Raw genomic sequence first — 21016 nt, 5'->3', positions numbered from 1 at the left:
TAAGAAATGTTGAACAAAGCCTGTAGATTGCTAGATTAAGGCTTAGACTTTTAGATGGCATTTTCACTTTTATTTGCTTGTAACCATCTCTAATTTTATTTCTTGTACTTGGCACCACCTTAACCTACATCCTTTTCCTAATAAGTTTGTTTTATTTTTACAATAAACCAACTCAGGGAAAGGGTGTTTCTCCCCTGTTTACATTAATAGGCTGTGATGTGCTTCTCTCTCTTTCAAGGAACGAACAAACCTTAATCTCTCTCTGAATGGTCCAGGAGCGGGCTGGACAATACAGAGCAGAGTTTTGGGAAAATTCAGGATGGTGCATGCTTTGGGGTCACCTTGCCAAGTTGTCAACCAAGGTCTGGTGGAGACCAGTGGAAGTCTGTGGTATTGCAGGCAGCCTCCTGGATCCAAAGTGCAAGAAGCAGGGCTGCCCAACAAAGCCATAAAATGCATGCTTGTTGCTGACGGCAGGCATCTCATGCAGAGAGCTATTGTAGCAAAGTTTTAAGGCACTTATGTGGTACAGGGTAAGAGGTGACATAACTCTACCAGTTTGGATGCACTCCAGAACATGACAACGCCCCTAGTATTCATTTGCCCAATACTAGGAGCACAAACAGAACAATCATTTGGAATCTGAATGAATTTGAACATAGTACTTGGTCAGCTCCACCCCCTGGGTGAAATCCTGGCCTCACTGAAGTTAATGGCAAAGATCCCGGCAAACAGGCTTTCCCCTTTGCCCAGATGTTTGGTCTGATTTTGTTACTGTTTATGATGGAGTAATGCTGCTAGCTCGCTGTTGTTTGTTACCAATGTGTGTGTGTGTCAGGGGCCTAGAGCTTTTTCTGTAGGCTTTATTTTAACCTATTGTTTAAATCTAAATAAATACCAACTAAAGGTACTAGCTAGCATAAGGGTGACTGAATCTGGCCCACAGAGAACAACTGAACTACTACTCCCATAAGGCATAATAGTGTCATTCATGTACAAAATGCCATATGTAGTGCTTTGTTACTCAGCTTTCAAAAGGGATTGGACAGAGTAACACTTTTGAGCCTAGAGGAGCCATCTCTAAGTAAAGCCATCTCAATAGTTATTTGTAGTTGTTAGACACAGTGCCTAAAATATACCCATCCCAAAACATTTAATAGTTGCTGATCTCATTGGCATCAGTGCAAAAGCTGACAAGCCCTGCTGCAAACACATCTGCTTTGAACGCCCATGAAGCACCACTTTCTAAGCCACCCCTCCAGAAAAAGGGTCTGTCCATGTGTGCAGAAGCTAGCGTGTTGGGTGCTGAGCTTCCAAACACAGCCAAGTTACATGCCCTCTGCTGAGCAGAGTTCAATCCCACAGAACATCCGCAACACACAGCACACCACTGGAGAGACATGACCTTGACATTTTATTATTTAAGTATTGTAGCATCCCCATCACTGAACGTTAGACTGAGACAACAGTTACACAAAGGAAAAAGCAGCATTAGCTGTACAGCGAGAGTGAAATAGCAAGGACTACTTTCAACAGCCACTCCTGCTGAGAACCCTTTACAGAGTTACTAATACGGTTCTGATAAACCTTGCAGCAACACTGCTAGGCAGGTGCTGGTACCATGGGAAAGTTACTCAGGACAGGTTCCATTGTACACAAGTCATCTGAAACATAACTCTGGGTGTATGGTTTTGGAGCTTTCTATGAATAGATAATCATCTCTTTGTGTATAAGCCTATTACACCATATAATGCAGAAGCCCAAATCTTCAGTCTTACAAATCGCTGGCCAAAAGGGAGTTAGTAACACTTTACGTCCTTCTCTGTTTGCCCCTGGAGAGCAGTGATAGAGCGAGCACTAATTCAGCTGACAGTGCTTATGGAGTTGCTGGGTCAAGTTTTCTTAAGTGCCTGAGTCCTGTTAATTTTCAGTGGGACTTGGTGCTTAAATCCCTTTGAAAATTAATGGGACCTAGGCTCAAAAGCACCTAAAACAATTTAGGGAGCCTTTACTTTGTTTCCACTATTAGACATGGCTTTCAATGTGTCACATGTCTTGTTCTGCTCATTCTAAAGGCAGAACTGTTATTGACGTGGTTGAGAACTCTGGGCAGATCTGGAACCACATGCATCCCTTAGAAACTCTGCAGCCTTAAATGCCTTGATATGTAGAACCCTGGTATTGAAACATGTTACCAATATGGTAACCTTTCCAAACCCTGTCACCAATCTGGCTTTGAAATTCCAGATAGGACTGTGAGATTAACTCATCCTTGGCTTCTCTCACCTACTACCAAGTCTAACGTTGTACAGCAGGAAGATCCTTTGAATCACACCTGCCAAGTCAAACCTGCCTACTCCTGGGAGTGTCAATTAAGATCTAATTGCAGAATCATTGTTCAAAATGGTCCGAATATCACAGCTCAGGTTGAGTTTGCAGCATAAGTATTCAGGGAAAAGGACAAATTATCTTGACTTGTAAACTGAGCAGATTCAGGTCTCGAATCACTAAAGATTATGGAATCCAATGTCATTTTGATGGTCATTTTCCTAATTGCATATTAATATCCCATTAAAAAACTTTAAAGTATGAGAATTTATAAAACTGTCGCCACCAAATGGTGAATTTGTGCATTGCCACTGTAAAAAGTAAAAGTAACACTTTAGGCAGACATTTAAAAAATGGAAGTGGGGTTTAAAAGGACCACTTCGGAATGAGAAATCTGTGCTTCGTGAAAGTGTATAGCAAGAACTTGTATCCTGAGGTCTCCACACGGAGATAAAAATCCCAAATCAGACTCAACTATTGTGTCCTGAATGAAGCTCATTAGCAGTTGGATACAGCTGAGACTCACCTAAAGCACATTTAGAAGACAAGTAATTTGTACGCAGGGCTTTTTGCTACTCATAAAAACAAAAACATTCCAATGGTTTTGGAATCAAACTAACCCAAATAGACTTTGGATCCCCAGGCCTTCAAAAACCAGCTTCTTTATTCCTTCTCAAGCTCCATGAGGCAGTACAGAGCTACAGCTGCAGAGTTCGCCAATTCCAGCTTGGGCTACAAGTGGCAGAAAGTTCAGTTCTGCCAAGTAAAGCATTCAGGATGGGTCTGAGGACTCAGAGGAGAAGAGTTTCCAACGCCAATTCATGAGAATTTAGCATCTCTCACCCTGAAGCTCAGATTAAGAAGATAATGTCATCAGACATCATGATCTGATTATCGTCTTGCATGCGCTCCAATGCCACCTTGACTTCAGCTGCCGAGAAAGGGTCAGGATTGTCCCGGTTGATGGATTCCATCAGGCTCTTCAGACCCACAGACTGTGCATGGGCAGCTCTGAACACCTCCAGGAGGCCAGTCTTGAAAGCTTTCAGCCTAGCCAAGCAGGAGGAAAGGCAATCAGAACCAGAAGCTAGACTCAAATCATTCTTCATTCCCAGCCATTAGTTCTTCCCCAGAGAGTGTCACAGCTCCCAGCATGAGACCAAAGACAGAGGACTCTAGCACCTGCAACCTATCTTGAACTGCAGGTGGTATTTTACCCAATTCAGAATCTGGTCAGTTTATAGGAGTTAAAATCCCCTAACTCTTGTGACGGCTACTGCAACCCCATGCCATATTATATGTATGAATGGTTTATGCAGGATTGTGTTCTACTCCATGGGGGAAAAGGGTCACCACAGCTCCACCAAGAACTAAAGACAGTGGGGTGATTAAGGCAAGTCATTAAGACTGTAAAACTTCCCCGGAGAAGGACCCTCTTCTGGGGTGGTTTGGTTCAAACTGGGTTTGCCAGAGCCCCAAGCAAGAAAGAACGAACGTAGGATACATAAACAGACCCAAGGCTTCAGCAAACAGGCAGCGATAACTCTCATGGAAGGGTTGGACAGGACGTTGGCCTATCAGACGCCCCATGTGGGAGACGGGCGAATTCTGACAGGTTTAGTAAGCACGTACAACCTGTGATTCGAAATGTTTTCTCTGTAATGCTTTTACTCAAAGAATAAAAGTACTTTGCTTTGGAAGAGCTGTGTAGCGATCTGTAACGATCTTTGGCGACAATGCAAAGCCCAGGTGCTGGCCTTAAGGCAGACTGGCTGGTTGGAGCTATCACAGTGTAAGGAAAGGAGCTGGGCTGCCTTACAACCACCAGTTAGAAGGGAGTGAGACGTGGGACCCTGCCCAGAGACACGGGATGGCTGGAGACCTGAGAACACAGGGGTTACAGACACCGAACTGTCACAGAATGCCATGTGACCAGAAGCCCTGACCATACCTTACATCTGCCCTAAGTGGCAGCAAGCACCTCAAACAACACAGTCCCCCCGCTTAGCACCATGTGGGGCAAGGGCTTGGCATTTAATCAGAGGTGTTAACTGGGTCACTCATACCACTTCCTGAGAATTCACCAGAGGTTTCCCATTCAAATACTGCTCTAGCCCAACCCTGCTGAGTTTATAAGGCTTAAGGAGATTTAAGCCAAGATGGGGCTATGGATGCATAATATAATAATTAACTTCCACCTCAGGCAGACTTAGTGCCCAGAAAAATCACTGCACTCTGGTGTATCTGAGCGCAAGATACCACTGGAGCACACACGTTTCCCTGGCACGTGGAACTGCAGGCTCAGGTGCGACTTGCAAGTCCAGAGCTGGTGTCCTTATTCTCTTACTCTAAGGAATGGAAGTCTTCCAACACCCAGTCTGCTCCCTCAGCTGGAGTTAAATCCCATGAAGATGGAGAACATTATCCTAATTTCTGTTTGCAATGTAAGCCCCTACCCCATCCACCCACCCCACAAGAAAGACTCAATATATTGCTAGCTGGGCAAAGAACCTGTTACCTACAGGGGGCTGGCTCAAATCCACCCAAGCCAGTAATGACCAGGAGTTGCTACCATCCAGATGCCTATCTGAAGCAAGTCAGGGGGCTAGTTAAGTATCTGCATCAAAGGCAGCCTTTCCAGACACACTCAGCAGGAAGGGGAAGGTCTGGACTACCCCTCCTTTTCCCCAAGCAGGGAGAGAAGCCACACAGGGTGGGTCAATTCACACTGCCCCTGATCGGGCTGCACCAGTTTTCTGACCATCAGTCTCCAGCGCTGTCGTGCTGGCTCAGTATTTTATTTAAAAGGAAGAGTGGTGAATCCCCCAGGATTTCCATCTTTGTTTCTGGATAAGAGTTTATTTAATGCTAAGCCACAGAGCTGACCCCTTTGAGATCCAATGACATAACTCCCCATGGCTTCTTTAGCCCACCACTCACCTTGAGTCAGCCAATTCGGTCTTTTTGCTCCCTCCAGTCTCCGCAGGTTCAGGGGTCTTTGGGGTATGTGCCTGGACTGGAAGCAGAAAGCAAAGATGAGACAGCTGGCAATTAATAGCTATACGTCACCCCTCCAAGACCTGCATGTGCTGCAGCAACCAGGAGATTGTTACCATCTTTTAGCCTGGATCTGTACAGCATCTTGTTGCTAACTTCTTTCCAGAGCAAGGATATTATTCCTTCCATGTAGTTTTACAGTGGCTAATTAATCTTGTGGTTAATACAGTGTCTAGCACAACGGGACCCTGAATGGGGCCCGGGGATGCTACCATAATAATTAATATTCACTCTCTTACAAAATCCATGCAAGGAATAATGCCATTGGTACACACTGGTGATATCCATAGCTGTCTCCGATATCTATAGTGGTTACGTTCAGACGTTTGGGGAAATGGGAACATGACAATGACACAGCATTGCTCCCTACGGCACACCACCCTGGTACTCGGTTTGGATTTCAGAGGTCTCTAGCACTCAGGTGCCCATCATGGCCAATAAACTGTTCCACAGCCCAAGAGATCTCCCTCCCAGGAAGACCTGCCCTATGCACACTCTTTGGGATGGGAGCAGGGTCTTCATCCATGGTTGGACAGTGCCTAAAAACAACAGCCCCTTGAAAGCGGGCCTTTGTAAAGCGCCACGTGCATTTAGAGTACAACATCAACGTGTAATGACAACAGTAAACTTCTGCTAACAGCAAGGGCTGCTATATCCTGGACCAGTCTCCCAAGCAAAGTGGTAGAAGCCCACTTTCTTCAACAACTGGACAGAGGCTATAGGGAACAATCCTGCACTGGCCCCAGGGGTTGGAGCTGATCACCCAAGGTGTCTTGCTCCCACCTTCCAGTGTCTGAGAGAAGCTCAGTTCATTTGTTGCCCAGAAAGCTGTCTCAGCAGGCAGCTTGAAATGCAACATGCCATCCAGGGGACTCTTCCATGGCATGCCCTACTCCAGCACCACTGCCCTTCTCCATCGTCATCAGGCAGGAGACAGCAATATACAGCCCCTTGTGCACACAGGAGAGGGAAAGAGCCACTCACCTTCCGGCATTTCCTCTTCTGTGTCACTGAAGTCATAGGGGTCATAAGACTCCCCCTCCTTGGCTTCCTGATCCCCAGGGCGCGCCTTCTTCCTCCTGTAGGGCAACAGAAGGTTACTGCCACTCCTCACCACTCTAGGCAACAGCCTCCAATGCCACAGGGGAGGCACTTCACTCCTCTAACCACTGGGTGGGGATACAGCTGGGCCACCTGTAAATTGCTGGTGAACTCAGTGCTTCTCTTCAAACACTGAAGACACCTGGGCTGGTTCTGGTAACAAAGGAGGAGCAGCCCTGAGGCTGGCCAAAGCATTTGGAAGTTTATAAAAAGATTCAGATTTCCACCCCCCAAAAGACATGACCTTCTCTAAAGCTTTCCCCTGTACCCCCACGTCCCAGACAGAGGTTCCAAGACAGCTGGTGAAATACCCTCTAGCCAACAGCCTCTGGGGATTCAGCTTTGTTAAATACAGTCGGACCTCTCCAAGAAAATCCATTCCTGGGGGTGTTTCTGCACACAGATGTGGCTGGTCAATTTCAGTCTCTCCCACCCAGTTGGTTTCACCAGTCCCAGCTAGTGCTCCCTTCCAACATGTATCTCCAGCCCTCCAAAACACACCTCTTTTTCCTTCTCTCGCCACCCTCTGGTTCCTCTTCCTCTTCAGTCTCTGTATCATCCTCCGCCTGCTTCTTGCGTTTCTTTTCCTTCTCCAGCACCTGCAAAAGGGAGCCAAACAACCCAAGCCAAGCAGATTAACAGGAGAGTCAACTCCTCAGGCATTTGATACATGCTGAGTCTCCAACAGAGAAGTCACAGCAGTGGTTTGGGAACAGAAGGTATTTTATGTAGCAGTGGAGCTCTCAGAGTGCTGTGTATCTAATTAAGCCTCAACACCCCGAGATGTAGCCTATCATGCCCATTTCACACAGGGAAACGTGCACAGAGGTGGAGTCACTTGCCCACAGTTAGCAGCATAACCGGAAACAGAACCTAGGAGTCCTGACACTCAGTATTCCCAAATTACTACAATACTTACTCCTATGGAGCCTCTTGCTGCAATCTCCAAGCACCATGACGCAGGATTAAGTCAACTTGCCACGAAAAAGAGGAAAGCTCCAAACTCCTCCCAGACTAAGACCGCCAAGAGCAACCGCAGTTGCTTGCTTCCTAGATCACACAGCGAGGAGCCCATCGCAGCTGGTGTCTTGGAAGGTGGCTCGCAGCAGGGAGTCTTCTACCCTGCGCTACAGCTGCCAAGCCCCAGCACTCAGCCTGGACTCCAGCAACAGCCAGCTCCACAGCTGAGAGCCACACAAAGAAAAGCCAGATCCTGGACGTTCCAACAGGGGGTTTGCCCCTTTAATTTAACCCTTTGGCACCAGGAGCCCTGGATGGTTCCCACTACCCACAAGCACCCTGGCTATACGCTCACCTTTTTGAAGTAGGCGAACTGCACCAACTCTACAGCAGCTTCCGCGTCCTGCAGATCGATTGTTTTGTTCATCCGGGCCTTTGCGTGGGCCGTGGAAAGCCTGATCAGCGTCTCCAGGGTACGGGCCGTGACAGGGGAGGTCTGGGAGGAGAGAGCAGAAGACAGTCCAGCGACTGAGGGATCAGACAATGGCTCCATGTTGCGGCAATGCCCACACATTTATTATGGTCCATGCTGGACAGCTGCAGGCAGAGTCCCTGCACAGATCAAGCAAGGTCACACCCCCAAAGCCTGGGTCACGTGCATCTTTGCTGTAGTCTACATATGTCTTAGGACGCAAAGGAAGCCTATGGAAGACACACCCCTCAAAGAGTTCAGGGACAGTGCCAGTCATGGAACAGGAATAGTATGTATATAGTATGCTGTGGGCTATAGCCTCACGTGATCCGTAGCATCCAAGTGTACTAGGCAAGAGTGAGCCTTCGCCTGAGGCTCAACATGTGTCTTTGGGAAAGGACCATGTAAAACTAAGTGCATACGATTCCCCCTCCCCCCATGTCAGGGGGATCAGCATTGGAAATGTGATGCTCTGGAAGCCACTAGCAGGCTCCAGACTGAAATTCAAGGGAAGAGACACTGCTTGAAAGCCAACTTTGGGGCACGGGAAATAGGCCGACATTTCCCCCCCCAGAGAATTATTAGCAAAAGCCTGGGAGAATGAGAGGTGTTCACCTCTCTGGAGCATCACCCCTCCAGTAGGCATCTCACAGAGAGAATATCTCAGGGCTGGATGTGTGACTCTGTTTCCTTGGCCAATGGGAAAAGGGTGGACTTGACCCATTCTGGTCTCTTTCCTTGTCTGCTCCTGCCTCCCCGACCCCAGAAAGATTTGCTCACCCTGGCGACGTCGGAGCTCATCTGGTCCTGGCTGCGGAGGCGGGAGTACTCCTCCGCTATGTAATTCGCTGACTCTTGGGTCAACACTGGCTTGATGATCTTGGCCACGTGGATGTATTTTCTCATGAACTCCATGCTAACTATCTTCTCTCTGGCAGACACACACATAGACACAAGTTATGGAATGGGACCAGGAGACTCCATTTTTACCATGCTACTCCCTTCCAAAAGGAAGCCCCCCACCCCATCCCCAATATGAGCAACACACAAAGAACAGGAACACTCAGGGCTGTATGTGGAACGTACACATGCATGGGATGCTCAGCCACATACAAAGTTTTCCATGATCCTCTTACAGACTTGTGGTATGGGCCAGGTGCAGAACGGCTGCCGTATTCCACCCGAGGGCTGGACACCTGTCATTAGTGGGCTAGTGATCCTTCCACACAAACAGCACTATATAAAGGCAAGGTACTACTGCTGCAGGCCACGTTTCTCCCACTCCCTTGGCAAGCCCACAAAGGAGGGAGCTTAGACAGACGTGCTGAAGCCCCAGCAGTTTACAATCAGTCGTACCATGAACGTCCTCGAAGATAAAAACTAGGAGCAGAGTGGCAGGCCCCAGGCTCAACCCTCTGAATTGAGAGCAACATGGCAGCCTGCTCATGACTGAATCACTACAGGGATGGGGCAGACAGGAACACACTCACTTCTGCCTCTTGGGGCCATGCAGAAGGTTGTCGTGTTTCTCATACACCTGTAGCTCCTGGTCCTCCTCCTGCACCACATTAGGATCATCTGTAGCCAGGATCTCTATTGCGCTGCCCAGGGGCATGGCTGGGAAACACATTAGAAGAGCAGCATTTACACATCATCCATGCCTGAACCCTTGAGAAGCTAGTACGTAGCTTGGCTAAGCCACAGATATCACCCCAGAAACCTCTACAGCTGGCTGGCACCGAGGCGAGAGAGCCAAGGTTTAGGGTGGTAACGCGGTGTGTGTAACTAAGGAAAATGGGATGCAACTGAACAAAGGAAACTGTAGGCCAAATATCAGGGAAAGCTCATTTCCTGCGAGATCTGAGTATCTTCCGGGGGAGTGGAGGAAACGCCTAACTGGACAGGACAAGCCAGTGGAGAACGTGCTGCAGGCAACAGTCTTGCACTGCCCTTACCCCGGGGATGGATTGGATCTAATAGGATTTTCCTCTCATTTAAGACTCTGGGAAAGGGGAAGCCCCCAGGAGTTGTGTGCATCACTCAGCTGAGCTCACCCTGTCACCAAATCAACCAAGACACACAACAATGCAGGAAAGCCCTTGAGATTAATATGGCTCTGCCTGAGTCAAACACCTCAGCCATTCCTGGTAGCCCAGCCTGCTGTTTATTCTGTTGCTGGCTCTCTTCCACCATACTTGCCATGACTGTTCAAATAACCAGGCATGCAGCAAGTTACTGGAGGGCGAGAGCTAGACTGCTTAATGGCCAATGCACTGCAATGTGGGAGATCAGAATCCAGCCCCTCAGGGCACAGGAATGAAGAGAAGTTTCTGACCAACCGACTATGGGTCCCCAGATGGCTGGTGCAACATGAAGCCTGGAGGAATTTGTGGGTGGGATGGGGAGGAGGAATCCCAAGGTCTTGGGCAAGGGAGAAGAAACACTGTCAGTAGGACCAAACGTCCATTTAGCACAGTATCCTGTCTTCTGACAGAGGCCAATGCCAGAGGCTTCACAGGGAATGAACAGAACAGGGCAGTTATCAAGTCCCAGCTTCTGGCAGTCAGAGGACTAGGGACACTCAGCATGAGGTTGCAACCCTGACCTTTCTTGACTAATAGCCAGGGATGGACCTATCCTCCCTGAACCCAGTTATACTTTTTTGAACCCAGTTATACTTTTGGCCTTCACAACATCCCCTGGCAACGAGTTCCGCAGGCTGACTGCATGTTGTGTGAAAAAAATACTTCCTTATGTTTGTTTTAAACCTGCTGCCCAATAATTTTATTGGGTGACCATTGGTTGCTGTGTTATGTGAAAGTATAAACACTTCCTTATTCATTTTCTCCACATCAGTCACGATTTTATACACCTCTATCTTATCCCCCCTTAGTTGTCTCTTTTCTAAGCTGAAAAAACCCAGTCTTTTTAACCTCTCCTCATACGGAAGCTGTTCCATACCCCTAATCATTTTTGCTTCCTGTCTCTGTACCTTCTCCAATTCTAATATATCTTTTATGAGCTGGGTGAGCACAACTGCACACAGTATTCAAGGCGTGGGCGTACCACGGATTTATATATTGGCATTATGATTCTTATTATATATCCCTTTCCTAATTATTTGTAATACTGGTAGCTTTTCTGACTGCCACTGCACATTGAGCAGATGTTTTCACAATGGATTGGGGAGTCAGGGTGAAAGGGGGTGGGGGAGGGAAGAGAGAAGACTGAACTCACCATCCCCATCCTGCTCGCCGGGTCCTCGGTACCGGTGCATTCGCAGGACGTGGTCCGAAATCTCCCTGTCATGCTCTGGGTCCATCTGATCCAAGACGATGAAGAGCAGATCGAATCGGGACAGCAAGGAGTCTTGAAGGCCGATGTTCTCCATGGGAGTTTTGTACTGATCGTACTGCAAAGAGCAGGGAGATGACTTACAGGAGACCCCAAAACTATCAGAAGCGCTGGGACATCGTGGCTTTTCGAAGGGCTGGGAGAACCCTCCAGTCACAGGATTTAAGAACGAAGGTGCTGACACACCATCCTGGTCTGAACGCTGCCCCTGGAAACCAAACCCAGCAGCATCGCCCCACCCCACCATGCATTGCTGCCCCGTTTACAAAGGGAACTGTTACATTTTACACTCTGCCTCCCCCAGAGTCAACACCAAGACAGGCGCTTTCCAGATCAAAGCCGAAAACCATGTGATGCTTTACTGCTCAGTTTAACAGCTCTTGGGCTGAGCTCCAAAGAATGGGCTAGAGGCCACGTTGAGTCTCCAGCTCATTGATTTCAAGATGGGGGTGCACAGGATGTGAAGGCAGAGTCTGGGCCCAGTGTGGACATTAGGATATGCTTTTGGCATCCACGGCTGCACAGAGACCTACCCAGGACCCTGTTATTTGGATGAAGGGTTTTTACCATCCAGAATTTCCATCAGGGCCTCTTGCTCACCCCTCAAGAGATCAGATGATCCTCTCCTGGAAGGTGGTTCGGGTCACCTCCAGGTCTCAGTAGCTACTAGGAGAAGAGCTGATCCGAGAAAGCACTCCCCCCGCACCCCAGCGCTCGCCCCAACTCACCCTTCCGTAGACAGGATTGGCTGCAGCCAGCACGCTGCAGCGGGCATTGAGCCTGGCATGGATGCCTGCCTTGGCAATGGTCACGCGGCCCTGCTCCATCACTTCATGGATGGCCGTGCGGTCAATGTCAGACATCTTGTCGAACTCATCAATACAGACCACGCCCCGGTCAGCCAAAACCATGGCTCCCGCTTCCAAGCGGCGTTCACCTTGGGGGGTGGAGTGCGGAAAAGTCCAGGGTTATGTACGGGCCATCATTCCCAAGCCCTCCCCTTCCCTCTGAAAGTCACAGAGATCTGGCAGGTTCCCGGAATCTGGGGTTCAAATCCCCAAAACTCAGGTGCCTAAGGAGTACGTGAAATCCTGGCTTCAAAGACAGCTCTCCACAGCGGAAAGGAGAGTGGTGGGGATAACGCAGGGAAAGTCAAGTGAGATGGATCTTGAAGATAGACAGGAACGGCAGGACCAGGGTGTGGGATGGTACCTTGGGTTGAAAGTAGCCAGATGCTATTCAAAGAACTCTGTATGTATATATCTCTCCTTACTATATGTTCTGTTCTATGCATCCGATGAAGTGGGCTGCAGCCCACGAAAGCTTATGCTCAAATAAATTTGTTAGTGGCCCCTTAGAGACAAGTACTCCGGTTCTTTTTAAGTACCATTAGTTCTCTCACAGGTATTTCCAGCAACAGGAAGGCCAAGAACATCTGTGCAGTGATTTAGGGACATGGCACAACCAGCTCCTGCTGCCTACTGGGATCCCACACAGGATACGGGAGAGCTGAGAGCCATCTACCTAGCTTCCCCGGGCAGGCGCTGCTCAGAGACATGCAGCATGAGAAGATGCAAGAAGCTGCAACCCAGCAAACATCCACCAATAATACTCTGGCATCGGAGAAGAGGTTCCCATCATGTAAAAGCTTCCAGCAAGAGCAACTAATGGTTCTGTGATGGTTGACAGATGTTACAACAGCCTCACATCTTACAGAGCCATTCCCTTTACTTCCTTCCTCCCAGCAGAGTGCTTCAACAATAACCTTACCGGTTTCTTGGTCTGTGGTGACGGCAGCAGTCAGACCAACCCCGGAGGAGCCCCTGCCGGTGGTCGGGATGGCCCGGGGGGCTGTAGAGAGCACGTAACGCAACAACTGAGACTTGGCAACCGAAGGGTCTCCTGGAAAGGACAAGCCCGAGCAATTATGAAGCTTCCCATCACACAGGCTTCGCCCTCCCTTCATCCTAGCATCCCAATGCCGCTCCTCTCCGCCCTACCTATCAGCAGGATGTTGATGTCTCCTCGGATGCGGCTCCCATTCTCCAGGACCTTCTCCACCCCTCCGAGCAGCATGCAGAGAATCGCCTTCTTGATATACTCATGCCCGTGGATACTGGGGGCCAGAGACCTCGACAGCTGGTCAAAGACATCCTAAAGGCAGAGGAAATGAGGTGAATCACATAAAAAAAATCCAACCAACTAACAAGAATGGCTTCCCCTTAAAGGGACACAATCAGGTAGTTCAGACTTTGCTAGTCTAATGCGTGGGCTTAAAATCAACAGGAAAGGAAGGGGCTTTCATTGGCAACTGTTACACGTCAGGTACATTCCCCTGCCGGACAGGAGTCCCCAACAGCACGGGACGAGGCTAGAACTAGCAAGACATTCAACTAGTCCACTATACCTCAACCAGCTGAGAAAAAAGATAAACAGCAACAGAGTTTAAAAAGGGTGTTTTAAATCCCTTCAGCAGTGACCTAAGGGGGAGAATTTTTACAGTGTGATTTTAACCTGGGTGCACCCCAGAGACCAAAAAAAGGAGGTTTTTTTTCTTTTTTGTTAATATTGGGCCAGACCGTACATCAATGTTATTTACAAGAGCAAAAGATTCTGAGCTTCCTTTAACACTCCTGCCCATTGCTCAAGTTCTCTCCCTCATGGTAAAGCAGCGATCCCTTTAAGAGCAAGGAAGGCTGGGAAATCTCTCCAGGACATGGTTCTGAAGGGGAGGTCGGTCTGAGGGCACACTCTGGTTAAGAGAAGACCTGCAGGTACTGCAGTAAGGGAGGAGGGGTATGGATTAGGGCTGATTTGTTTCTCTCATAGGTAAGTGTAGAATTTGACCTTGTATCCTTTGGGTCTTGGTAATGCTCAAGCTTTGATCAGCTAAGGAGAAGGGGAGGGTCTGAGAGTGAGAAAACCTAAGACTTCTGCAAAGAGCAGACATGACTGGATTCCAGTTTGATCAGCGCATGCACAAGAGAGATGTCTGATCAGATGGACGCTGAGCTAGTATCAGAAGAGCATCAACATGAAGCAAGGGAATTGGTTATGCTGGGCCTAGGATGAGAAGAAACTAAGCAAATGATACTGTGACGACCGAGAAAGAGTCCCCCCGACCCCCGCACAGGATAAGTGAGGAAAGCTATATCTTTAGAGCCATTTAAAGCGGGACAAAACACTAGAAAACATTCAGAGCAATCCTGCCTTGCGCCGTGGGGATGGATTAGCTGACCTGTGTTTACGTTCCCATCTCTAATATACAGTTTTCTACAGGGTGTGTTTGAAAATAAAGCTTAATACCTTTGAGCGGCTTTTGCTAAATCTCTTGATCTTGGCTACATCAGAGGCAGAGTAGAGAGGCCGGACTTCTTTGCTCATCTGCTTCACATGGCAGGCGATCAAAATGGTTCTGGAAAGGAGAGGGAGGGTGGAGTATATGTTCCAAGAGTATATGGTCTAGACAGTATTTGGTCCTGCCATGAGGGCAGGGGACTGGACTCGATGACCTCTCAAGGTCCCTTCCAGTCCTACAATCTATGAATCTATGGTTAAGTCTAGAACACAAAAACCCTGCAGACAGCCCAACCATACAAGGACCTACAGATTACAGCAATCACCCACAGTGTCCTTCCATATGGGTCAACTCCTCAAGCTGAGTCTTGGAGACTCTGGAAAGCTCAGAAAAAGATGTATCCTGATGCCATTGTGTCTGCTTAATTAACTGAGCAATAAGACCATTCTTAAGGCTTGCATTACCCTTCATCTGTGTCTGCAGCACCACATCCCTATCGTTTTTTTTGGTCCTGGCTATCCAGTCACTAGAGGGATAATGGGACTGTCCAAGAGATTCAGGAAGTTTGACCCAGGGTTCTGGCCTAATTACAACACCGTGCTGCTGTTCAACAGCTATTACATCCCACCCCAGAGCTGGCTGCCTCTCAGTGGCAAGTGAAGTGATCCTCCTATAAAAGCTACAGAGCAATCTGGGATCTTTCAGGATGAAAGCAGCAATATGAAGGGAGGGTGCCCCTCACCTGAATGTCCCTGATGTGTAGCCCCCCTTCTTCCCGGGCAGACAGCGGTAAGTCCCAACAACCTGGATTCGGTCCCCAGGCTTCACCCTGTCCACCAGGTCATCATCCAGAATTATGTCCACAGAGCGAGGAAGCTGACCAGCTGGGGCCTTCTCAGGCATCTCCTGGATGGTGATGGTTTGATGGTCTTTGTAGACAGAGAGGCCAAACTCCGTCTCCAGGGGATTGTTCTCTTCATCCTGGAGGAACGACACAGTAATGAGACTCCTCATTCACAGGAGCATGGCAAAGGAGTCTCTGGGGGCAGATGGGGTCACCCAAATAGGGCAGCGGGAAGGGAGGCTGGAGTGTCCCTTGTGGTAGCAGTGAGACAGGACTGTGCTGCAAGGGGCTTCTTTATGGAGGCTGCTGGACACAGAGACCTTGTGGTTCACTCAGGCTCTCCAGCTCCCAGACTCACAGCCTGTACTACCTAGCGTGAGCCCCTTCAGCCTACCCAAGCACTAGTGTGGACTAAGCCGTCATGGAGAGGCCTGCTGGCTACACCAGACAGGCAGTCACAGATCACCTGTGCAAGAGCAGTTACATGAGCAGCAAGACCTTCAGGTGAGAAGAGCATTATTTGGTCACTGGCAGCCCAATTACCCACTGTGTTCTCCAGAGACTGAGTGATCACTCTGCCTAACAGACCACTCGATCCAGTCTGACTAACAGATGCTTCCATCTGACCCGGAGCCTAGGTTTGAACTCCATTAAATCCAGCACAGACTGCAAAACAATTCGTAAGCTGCCTCCTTTATGCTGCTGCCTTCAGGGCTGAAATGGTGTTAGCCGATGCTGATGTCTGTTTCTTGGGAGGGCATTCGACTGGCCACTAGGAGGCTCCAAATACATCAGCAACTCTGCCACAGAACAGCCTATATATTACCACTGTTTAATCAACATGCATGCCCCACAGATGAAGCCAGAGGGAGGTAACTCACTGCCAATAGCTATATGGGACAACTGCAGTGAGGTCCACTGGACTGGGACTCAGGAGACCCGGAATCTATACCCAGCTCTGCCCCTGGCCTACTGTATGGCCTTGGGCAAGTCACCCCCTCCACCTCCCGGGCCTCTGGTGAACATTTCACGCTGCCTCCGTTTGCTCACCTTAGTGGGGTAGACAGAGCTGGATGGAAAAGCTTCGAGAGTCGTCATGTCCGTGTATCGGCGTTCAATGGTCTTCTTGGTAGCAGCGCAGTAATGGACGCTGCGGACGATCTTCGGACGTACCAGAGAGCCTGCATTTAGATTTGTTTGGTGGGAGGAAAGTTAGGAGGGAAGAAACCCTTTAGACTTTGCCTACTCCTGGGGTTTCTACCTTTTCCACCGGAAGATCATCCCACAGCGTAACAGCTCTCGGGGCACGTTCCCTGACAACAAGCCTAAACTTCTCAGCTACGTTTCACTCCATGACTCCTAGTTATACTCTAGATCATCCTAACCATCCCTGACATTTCCCACCCTTCTCGTGTCTACAGATAGCTCCCACGTTCCCACATGTGCATTCAGAGGGCACATCTCAGCCCCCCCATGCCGTACTCACATTTTGTCACAATGCCCTCCACGCAGACCATGCAGCCCAGAAAACAGGATGTCAGCGTCCGGGGCGTCACATGTTTGGAACCAAAGCTGCCCTCGAGCCCGATGTAGAACTCCTCATACTGTTTAGCGTATGTGGCATCGATAGAGGCAACAAAGTCCTTCAGGGCACGCTGAAAGGCGACCAGCTCCTCGAAGGCATTGCTCAGGAGCCTGGAGCAAAGGGCAGCAGAACTCTGGTCAGTTCAGCTGCTAGGAGTGGACCTTGCCAGCACATCCACAGCAGGAAGACCCTTCCTTCATACAGTGGCAATTCCTAGTGCCTTGACAGATTAATAGGAGAGCTGGGCAAACACCAACAGATGTTTCCCCACCACCCACATGAGAATTCACTTCAGTCAAGAAGTCCCTAACCAGGTTAGGCATCTGCAAGTCTATGGGATTTAGGAACCAACGTGACTAAGGTACTTTTGAAAGTCTCACTAGGTAGGTGCTGAAATATTTGTGTAAGTCTGGCCTTAAACCCCATTAGATTCCTAAATTACTTGGGAGCTTTTGAAAGTGTTTCCATTCCCTATATTTGCTTTCTGCAAACATCTCAGCGACCAGGCTGTCTTATCACAAATGCACACGTGCTAGAATGCTACACAGGGTCACACACGGGGAGAAGGCAAGTCCAAGGCTTAGAACTGCATACAGATTGAATGTGCTTTAGAATAGGAGACTGGACTCTGCCTAGGCAGACTCCATCCTTCAGCACTATCTGGTAACAGATGTGACATTTTCAGCAGAATATGAGCTGGAGAATCACACCAACCAATACGCACAGAATGGAGTTTGTATTTCATGGGCCTGAACCTCATTGGGGAAAAAAAATCAACCTTAACTATGAGGCCTCTATAAATATTGGTAGGGAAGCCTCAAGTGTATTGAAATGCTTTATTATATTTTGATTGGCAGGAGGAATTCAGAGTGATCTTAAAGAGTTCTGCATTTATTACTAATTTTAGAAGTTAATACTTAAGAAAGAGTCACTTCACTCCACTCCACTGACTGTCCATACATTGTACTATATAAAGTCAGTCAACCTGAATATATTTGTTAGGGCAACCAGAGGGCGCCTGTGTAAGTATCCTAGATGAGAGAAGATTTTGATGCTCAGCATCTGGTTAAGGCCCCCATTCGTTGACAGAACAGGTACAACACTGGCATCAGTTTCAGCACGGGAAGTTTCCACCAAGCTGCCCCACTCCTGATATGGTGCATCTGTCTTCACTGCCCAAAAAAGGTGTATTTTTATAGCACATTAGCTTTCTTGTGATGAAATCCTATGGGAGATAAGGCTCTAATTTCTACCACAATGTAGCTAACCAAGGAGAGTATAGTGTTGACATCATCTAACTACATCATGTTAAAAGCTACCTGTGCCTCATCTCCTGTGATTTTACATCAAGAGGATTAATGCACAGTAGTTATCTTCTGTAAAAAAGACCCCCCCCCCCCCCGCTTTTGGCAGTGAAGACATAACCTTAGGTCAGGTCCATACAAGAAACTTTTGCCAGTATTGCAAGTCTATTCGTGTGAAAAAAAAAAATGGGGGGGGATCCATTTTAATATGGCCTATTGTAAATGCTGTAATACCAGCATAAGTGCTTTGGCTGATACATCTTATTTTGCTCAGGGACCCGCTATAAGGTATAGTGGCAAAAGCACTTTAGATGTCAGTGTAAGCTGCGTCTACAGTAGTAGGGTTTGCTGGTATAAGTACATAGACAAACCTTTTCTAGTGCAGACTGGGCTTTAGAGAGGAAGTAATAGCTTAACCCATTGGCCCGCCTACAAATTTTGCCAACAGGGCAACAACTGTAATGGCTCTCATGCCATCACAAAACCTAAGGACATTCAGAAGGTTGCATACTGTGCAGTAGCTGAATGGGAAGTCTCCTGTTAACTGCTCTTATCCAGTTCCTTCAGAGGCCACTCTTACCGGTTGGCTCTTTTCTCATTCTTCCGCCGCAGGTCATTGATGCTGACAATCAGACGATACTGATTGTCACTGATCACATCCCGGACTTTGCTCTGGTAAATCCCCTGATCCTCCTGCAATACACCATGGGAAAAGGATTCCATTTTACAAAGCTAAGCCAGTGAGATGCAGCCCCTATGATTTGAGGAATCAATGTCTTTAGTGGCTCAGAGGAATGTCCCCAACTGTTACTGACACCAGATTATCTTTGTTGCAAGGAAAGGCCAGATAGAAGGATGCACTCTCAATCCCTTCCCCACCCCGGGTATGTATGCACTTTGAGCAGGAAGTGCAGTTCCCAGCTTATGAAGACATACTCACACTAGCTCTGATGGAGGTGGCTCACTAAATATAGGGCGTAGCCATGCCAGTGACGGGTGGGGCTAACGACCCAAAGCATGTACCTGTCTGAGACCACAGGCACATACTTGGGGTGGCTAGTACCCTCCCGCAGCCAGAGTTACAATCTATTTTTAGCACATTGGCTCAATCAGAGCTAGCCCAAGAATGTCTCCTCCAGTTGGGAATGGCGGCATACGAGCAGTTTGTAATGGGGGGCAGGGATCTCCACTCAATAGAGGCCAGGGTGAGAAAGGAGGAGGGTGGGAGAGAGCTAAGACCCCACAGCTCACTCTGTGGGACTGGAAAAGTAAACAGGAAACGCAAGAACAGCTCTCCTCTCCCTCCAGCACCCCTCAGCCTTCCTCCATGCTGCCCCCTCCCCTCCCACATCCCCTCTGCAGCCGCCACCCTCCTCCCCCCCAGCACCCCATGACCTTCCTCCATACTGCCCCCTCCCCTCCCACATCCTCTCTGCAGACCCCCCCTCCCCCAGCACCCCATGACCTTCCTCCATACTGCCCCCTCCCCTCCCACATCCCCTCTGCAGCCGCCACCCTCCTCCCCCCCAGCACCTCTCGGCCTTCCTCCATACCGCCCCCTTCCCTAAGCACCCCCCCACATCCCCTCTGCTGCCTCCACCATCCTCCCCCCCAGCACCCCATGACCTTCCTCCATACTGCCCCCTCCCCTCCCACATCCTCTCTGCAGATCCCCCCTCCCCCAGCACCCCATGGCCTTCCTCCACACCGCCCCCTCCCCCCAGCACCCCTCCCCTCCTCTCCCTCCAGCCTCCCTCCATACCACCCCCCCACCACATCCCCTCTGTACCCCACCCGGCTCCCCCAACACCCCGCCTTCCCTTTCCAGCCCCTCTGCAGCCTCCCCAGCAGCGGCCAGAGGCGCCATTGGCCCAGCCTGGACCAGCGACACTCGGGGCTCCCGCAGCAGGGCCGGGAGCTCGGGGATTCCGCCCCCCGCCCGCCCCACCTCATCGTCCAGGAAGTCGAGGTAGTCGCGCTGCGCCTCCCGCAGCTCCGCGTCCTCCAGCCCCGCCGCGGGGGCCGCCATGCTGCCGGAGCGGGCCCTGCCGGGGGGTCCGTGCGCTCGGGGGCGGGGGGAGGGGCTCAGACGCTGCTCAGGGACGGGCGCGAACCCGCGGGGCAGAGGCCGGAGGGGCGCAGACCGGGACCGCCGGGCTCGCGCTCACGCTGGCTCCACCCCTGGCGCCAAAACGCGGTACATTTTCCCGCCAACGAAAAGGTCACAAAAGGTTCCCGCCCTGGCCTTCTCCCATTGGCCAGCTCAGACAGCACCGGCTAGCGGCCAGCCAATAGTAGAGCGTGGAAGGAGGAGCCCAACCGGAAGGACGGGAATGGATCCCAGCTCCAGCCAATCACCGGGGAGGGTGTGTGGAACGTGGGGCGTGGTAAATCGCGGGAGGGGGGAGGTTTCCCGGTAGCGAGTGAGAGGGCTCCGCTGTGCACTCGCTAGTCCGCCCTAGGGAATGCTGGGATATGTAGTTTCTTTGAACATTGTATGCTGGGAAGTGTATTCCTGGGAAAGGCATGCTGGGATATGTAGTCCATCAGGGTTGGCTGATTTAGGATCAGTTCTGATTCGCTGAAGCACAGCAAGCCAGGCACCTAGAACTTTCCTAACCCAGTTCAAAAGCCATGAGTGAGGCCCCCACACTCATGAGATTAGTAATAATAATAAATGGAGACTTTGTGCTATTTGCCTTCTGGTTGTTCA

At 49.6% G+C, this 21016-nt stretch overlaps 1 protein-coding gene across 1 annotated transcript; it reads right to left on the bottom strand.

Moving 5' to 3' along the window:
• Positions 1-1403: 1403 nt before the first annotated feature.
• MCM3 (minichromosome maintenance complex component 3) lies at positions 1404-20518 on the bottom strand. Its single transcript, XM_045011512.1, has 17 exons — positions 20252-20518; positions 18884-18996; positions 16901-17109; positions 16465-16595; positions 15313-15551; positions 14579-14687; positions 13273-13426; positions 13043-13174; positions 12001-12209; positions 11156-11330; positions 9409-9535; positions 8699-8849; positions 7802-7942; positions 6988-7085; positions 6370-6464; positions 5269-5344; positions 1404-3378 (listed from the first exon to the last, which is right to left on the bottom strand). Exons 1-17 carry the CDS (start codon positions 20330-20332, stop codon positions 3180-3182), a joined length of 2439 nt encoding a protein of 812 aa, XP_044867447.1. The 5' UTR covers positions 20333-20518; the 3' UTR covers positions 1404-3179.
• Between the last annotated feature and the right edge of the window lie 498 nt (positions 20519-21016).

This window comes from Mauremys mutica, chromosome 3, assembly GCF_020497125.1.
Source record: "Mauremys mutica isolate MM-2020 ecotype Southern chromosome 3, ASM2049712v1, whole genome shotgun sequence".
In the NCBI taxonomy this organism is placed as follows: domain Eukaryota; kingdom Metazoa; phylum Chordata; order Testudines; family Geoemydidae; genus Mauremys; species Mauremys mutica.
Note: the sequence above shows the minus strand (reverse complement) of the source record. Positions and strands in the feature narration are given on the sequence as shown.

Excerpts from the sequence above, each read along its gene's own strand:
- MCM3 (XM_045011512.1), bottom strand. The coding sequence starts at position 20,332 with ATGGCGGCCCCCGCGGCGGGGCTGGAGGACGCGGAGCTGCGGGAGGCG. Across the intron at positions 18,997-20,251 it reads TCGACTTCCTGGACGATGAG|GAGGATCAGGGGATTTACCA; the intron begins GTGGGGCGGGCG and ends GGTGTATTGCAG. Across the intron at positions 13,427-14,578 it reads TTAGCAAAAGCCGCTCAAAG|GATGTCTTTGACCAGCTGTC; the intron begins GTATTAAGCTTT and ends CTCTGCCTTTAG.